Source organism: Motacilla alba, chromosome 1A, assembly GCF_015832195.1.
Source record: "Motacilla alba alba isolate MOTALB_02 chromosome 1A, Motacilla_alba_V1.0_pri, whole genome shotgun sequence".
Taxonomy (NCBI): Eukaryota; Metazoa; Chordata; class Aves; order Passeriformes; family Motacillidae; genus Motacilla; species Motacilla alba.
Genome location: NC_052031.1, coordinates 32208386 through 32214385, shown reverse-complemented (window position 1 = coordinate 32214385; position 6000 = coordinate 32208386). Strand labels below are relative to the sequence as shown.

The following is a 6000-nucleotide window of genomic DNA, read 5'->3' as shown; positions in this document are numbered from 1 at the left end:
TACTGAGCTCTGCAAGGACTGATTATTACTTCCTTTGAGAAGTGAGGCTTCACTTCTGACTCAAAAGTGAACATGATCCTCTTTCCCAGAGAACTGAAATCAAGACATCTCTGTACTTTTAAGCATGAAGAGGCCATATCCCTCCTGTTGTGCTGCTGTATCCTTACAACATTCTTGCACCAGAGGTAAGCATCCACACATTTCAAACTGCACAGATCTGTTTTGAGTGGTGAGCGGCTAAGCTGTCTCCCCACATGTCTTATCTGGGCTTTTCTTTGTCATCTAGCAGAGATAATAATTTAAACTCTAACATATTACTCCACATTTCTCCCTCGTGTTGTGTGGAATAGTGACTGCAGTATGGGGTCAGAGAACAAACATTGCATTCTCTCGGTTGGAGTTTAAGTCAATGATATTTTTCAACATCTTTGGGTCCAATAAACTGCAAAGTTTAAGTTCCAGCACTTCACTGCTCTCAAGGTTTGCTGTACCTACCTGCTCCATTTCGCAGGTCATTGCTTTTCAGTGAGAGATTTACAGCTCTCAGGAGGGCTGCAGAATCACAGGGCTCAGACAAAGCCTTGCTTCAAAGGACAGACTTCCTATATGCTCCTGCTCCATTCCTACAATTTCTTAAAGCTTGGTGCACCCAAATCTGCAACCCCTCCACACATTTGAGGGACTACCACATTGAAGAGACCTCCTAATTCATTCATTCATTCATTCATTCATTCATTCATTCATTCATTTATTTATTTATTTTAATTTGAAAGATTATGACGTGGTCAAAAAAACACAACAAGAGAAGAAGGGTTTAAAACATGTATGTCCACAAATCTGAATATTTTTATCCCCGTCCTTTCACTTTTGCTCCATGAGAGCATCCTGAACGCCTGGCGGTGCGCGGAGGAGCGCGGGGGCTGCCGCCGGCGCTGACCGGCGGACGGGCATGGCCCCGGCCTCCCCGGGGAGCCAGGGGGAACCCACGGCAGGCGGGCAGCAGGGCTCGCTTTCCGCCACTGACCCAGGTTCTTTCTTCTAACAAATGGCTTCCTGGGGAAAATACCCTTGGCGTGTTTGAGCAGAAGGCAAGTAAACCCTTCAAGCGGGAGTCTTGTCCCGCAGGATCAGCGGGCTCTGCCGGGGCTGGGACGGCGCTGGCTCAGCCCAGGGGCAGCAGGGACAGCGCGCTGCGGGCGGCGATCCCCAGCCCCCGGTAGGGGAACCCGAGCGACTCCGAGAGCACTGCCCCCGGGCAGCTCATCGCGGAGGCGGCCGCGGCACGACCGCGGGTCCCGGCCGCATCGCTGCGGGCAGCCGGGGGCGGCCCCGCCGGGCCCAGGCTCCGCCCGCCGCGCACCTGCCGCGGGCCGGCCCCCGGCGCGGGTAGGCGGGCGGGGGCGGCGGCCGCCCGTGCCCGGCGTGTGCCAGGAGCCCGCCGGTGCCGCAGGAGGAGCAGGAAGCGCCCGGGCGAATCCAGCCGCGCTATCACATGACTCAGCAGCCGCTGCTGCCGGGCTGAGTTCACCCAGCGCCGCGCCGGGAGGGGGAAACCTGCGATGAGGCCTCGGCCCCGCGGCTGCCCCTGAGCCCGCCGTCCTCTCGCCCGGCTCCGCGCGGCCCGGCGTCCCCATTGCGGGAGCGCGGCGGCGGCTGCCGGAGCCGCCTCCGCAGCGCTGCCCGCCGGCGCGCCCCGCTCCCCGCCCTGCGCGGCGGCCCCGGCGCTGCCGCCGCCGGCGGGGGGTACTATGCTCACGCGGGTGAAGTCCGCCGTGGCCAATTTCATGGGCGGCATCATGGCTGGCAGCGCGGGCGCCGACCACGGCAGCGGCGCGGACTTGCCCCTCCGCTTCCCCTACGGGAGACCCGAGTTCCTGGGACTGTCCCCGGACGAGGTGGAGTGCTCCGCGGACCACATCGCCCGCCCCATCCTCATCCTCAGCAAGGACACCCGGCGCCTGCCCTGGACCACGGGCTACGCGGAGTGAGTACGCCGCGGCGAGCAGGTGGAGCGCGGCCGAGCCCGCTGCCCGCGCTCCCGGGCGCACCGGCGGCGAAAGGCGGCGGTGCCGAGGGAGCCCCCGGCGGGTGCCGCGCTGCCGGAGGCGGGGGGAGCGCAGCCCCGGGCCTGCGCGGCGCAGCGGGAGCGGTGGGGGGAAGATCCCGGGGAAGGGGAGCGGCATCCCCGCCGCCGTGTGTCCGGCCTTGGCCGCAGCTCTGTACCTGGGCGGCTCCGTTCTGGGAGCCCGAGGATGCAGACCGTCAGCTGCCCTTGAAAGTCCCCGCGGGAGTGGCCGGTACCCGGGTCGGCGAAGGATGGCCAGGGGCAGCACCGGGCTCCCCTACCCGTGGTGACGGCTCCGGGGGCTCCGGGGCCAAGGATGGGATACCCGCCGGGTACTGAACAGCCGTCTCGGTCCTTGACCCTGGAATAAAAAGGGCTTTTGGTGGGAAACGCGGTTTGGTTTGTGCGTGTGTAAATAGTTCCCGCTGCCCAGGAATGGTGAATTATGTGGGGTTTGGAACACCTTTCTGTGGACCTGACAGCCGTTGTGCTCACTGGTGGAGACTGGTCACATATCTCTCAAAATGCTTTTCAGTTTGGGGAGACGCTTGAGGACGACAGGCTCCAAACTGAAAGAAAATAAATAAATCCATTGGCTAGCCCCCAGACTGGGCTTTCCAAATGGTTTGTTGCCCTGACTCACTCATATAATGGTATTTACTTTAGAGGGTGTCTGATCAGGACCTGGGCCAGCCAGGCGAAAGGCAGTGTTCCTTTGGATGCATCCAGCTGGCAGTGGGAGTAGCTGCAGAGGCAAGGCATGTCCTTGCACTTGATGCCTTTATCGGTAGGCACATTGTTTTCCTTAAGGATTATGGGTGCAGGATTCAGGATTTGGTTTCTTTCTGTTACTGCTTCTAAGTCTTGAGCATGTCTGGCCATCCGTGTTGCTACCAACTCAGAGATTACTGAAGTTACTAAGCTAGCCCTTTCAGACCACAAGTTGTTCTGTATAGTCTCTTCAGACATATATGAATTCCCTAAAAAGCTGTTGCAAAAACTGCAGTGAAGGCTTCAAATTGTTAATCACTAGTTTTATTTAAAAGGTTGTTACATCATTGGGGATGCTGAAATGGGAGATTTAAAGAGAGATTTTAATGAGAGACTCAAGGAATTTTAAATTGGTTTGTTCTCCTCAGATTAATAAAGAATTGAATAGGTTACTGAGCAAATTCCCCATGAACTGTAAGTTTAAATATTTAAAAGTAAGCTCTAATTGTTCTGCCACTATAATGATCCCTTAAAAAGCCCTTCTTTACCAAAATAACTACATGCTGCTATTTTCAGCTTCGGTGAAGTTCTGTGGCTTTCAGCACGTAACTGTAATTGCAAGCTGGTGACAAAGTGGAAGGGAGGTTCTCTGGCTCCCAGGTGTGTGCATCCCATGAGCTTCACCTGAGACTGCTGGGCAGAAAAATGTGGCTGCTGGAAAGTGAAGGTTTCATTGACCCTCTTGATGAAACCTGATGTGAGAGAGTATTTGGAGATAAAGTAAATGGCTCTGGTGGTCATGAAAGCAGAACATACCAGGATTGTTTTCATATACTCGTTGCTCTTTCCTCTTGAGCTTTGAGCAGCTTGGCTAATTGGGAGGCATAAGAAAGTCACTAGCTTTTTCAGTTCCTGTTATCTATGTGAAAAGAAGTCACCCTTTTGCTTTGTCTCTGGTAGCTTGTTTGTTTGTTTTTGTTTGGTTTCAGTTTTTTGTCTCATCTCCTTCCCTTGCAGTTACTGGCTCTAGTGCTGGTGGAGCAGATCTAAGGGAAAGGTGGTACTTTAGAGAGAACTAGTGAATGTGTTACTACCCTCTTTCCAGTAGTATGTATATGATGTTCCAAAATTGGGGCTCATTGTAACCTGGAGATCTCAAAATGCTTGCTGTGGAGAAGCTGAGAGGAAAGCAGTGCCACCAAAATTGCATTGATTTCCAAAGGCAAAGCATTGAAGAATAAAGAAAAAGCAGAAAATATGGACAAACTCAGATTTTGCCAAATACGAACTTTTTTTTTTTTTTTTTGTTTTGCTCATACTGAGCTATTACCAGGCTTTCTGAAAATAATTGTAAGACTTGCTGGGAGATATGTGTTGAAACTATGTTTTTTCTTTTGAAACAGGTTTGAGTTACATAAAGAAAAGAAATGGGAAAAGCACCAGGAAGATGAAATTACTATTATACATATTCTGAAGTTTGTTGGCTTGGGGAAAGCAGGGAATAAAGCACTTTCATGCTATTATTTAGCATTTTGTTAGTGTCTGTATCAAGGAAACTATCAGAACAATGTTTGCCTTTTGTTACAATACAAGTGAGCACTTGCAAGAATGTTTGGAGGAAGTTTGATGTCCTCACAAGCACTTGTGATGTAACACAAAGGTCAGCTATTTAACTCACATTTTGCTAGTTTGCTTTGGTATGAAGACATGAGAGAAGACATGCCATACCTGCAGTATGTACCAAGGTGCAGCTTCCCTGAGCCTTTTCTGTGTTTTCTTGTTTTAGCAAATCAGCAAAAGTGATTGCAGTGTTTTGTTGCTTGGGATGCCTATGGACACAGGGATTTTTACTTCCTGAAGCTAATGAGAGGTTTGTTGTTGACTTAGAAGGCGGGGATTTCGCCCAGAAGGTGTAAGGAGTGTGTGCCACCTGTACTGTATCTGCCCTGATGTTGTGAGCCATTGCACAGCAGGGTTTGAGTCAGTGGATTTATGTTCCACACCCAGCAGCAGCATCTGTCTCACTATCTTTAGGAAGAAATTCTGGCTCTGAGAATAGGTCACCTGGAGGCTGAGTTTCAGGAAAGCATTTGTAGTGTTCGTGTTCTTTAGTTGTAAAACATGTCAGTTTACAGATGATACTGGAGTTCCTTTGATGTGGTTTTTAGGGCAGTCAGGACAAGGATGAAGGGAAAGAGAAATCTTGACTCCATGTTTCAGAAGGTTGGTTTATTATATTAGGAAATATATTATATTAAAAAGACTATACTAAGACTATACAAAAAAGAACAGAGAGAAAGATTCATCAGAAGGTGAAACAAGAATAGAAAGAAATGAATAACAAAGACCTGTGACTCCCAGAGAGTCTGAGAGCTGCTGCCTCCTTGATTGGTCAGTAAGTAGAAACATCTCACATCGACCAATCAAGGAAGCACCTGCTGCATTCCACAGTAGCAGATAACAATTGTTTTCATTTATTCCTGAAGCCCTCTCAGCTTCTCAGGAGAAGAAAATCCTAGCAAAAGGATTTTCATAAAATATCATAGCTACATTCCTTGATGTCATCATGTTGGTGTTTCATCCAAGCTGGAGAAGGCATTTTGGGGTTAGACCTGGTTCCCATGCCAGACTGAAGCAGTTTGTAGCTACAAAATATGCATTTTTTAGGGGATTCCTCCTGTTTCTTTGATTACTGAGGATTGGCATTTCTTACTAAACAACATATTGACAAAGTAGCTCACCCTGTTGACTACTTCTTTTCCCTAGAATCTCTGTGGTATGGGCCTGTTCATCTGACTTATTCCCCTGGAACAAGCATTTCTCCTTCACTTCACTTTCTTTCTCCACTTGTACTGAACATTTTTTTGTAATGGGTATTTTTGCAATATTGTTCATTCATGTCATATATTTTAACTTATTTTTAAAATTACCTACTTAGCTCTGTGATATTATGTAGTGAAACGTAAATTAGCCTTTATTTTTTATTAACTTTCCCTCTTTTAATGGAGTGATCATTACGAAAAACATGTAGGCAGGCAAATGAAATCTTTAGAAACATACTTGGTACTGAGATAAAATATCATTGCTTCTTGACATTTTAATGGGAATCCCATAGAGACTCAGCTCTCCTTAGTCAGTGAGCAGCCTAAAGGCTGTCTGCTGAAATGACTGTCCTGCTGTCTTTTCCTTGCATGGGAGCCCTGAGACCTTGAATTTCATTTCAC

General features: G+C 49.4%; 1 protein-coding gene across 1 annotated transcript in view; it reads left to right on the top strand.

Annotated features, from left to right (window-relative positions):
* The first annotated feature begins 1439 nt into the window (after positions 1–1439).
* The window catches only part of PPM1H (protein phosphatase, Mg2+/Mn2+ dependent 1H), a 131879-nt gene continuing 127318 nt past the window's right edge, over positions 1440–6000 (top strand). The window contains exon 1 of the mRNA XM_038153174.1: positions 1440–1984. Within this exon, the coding sequence (XP_038009102.1) occupies positions 1749–1984 (236 nt within the window). The 5' untranslated portion in view covers positions 1440–1748. The remainder of the gene's footprint in view (positions 1985–6000) is intronic.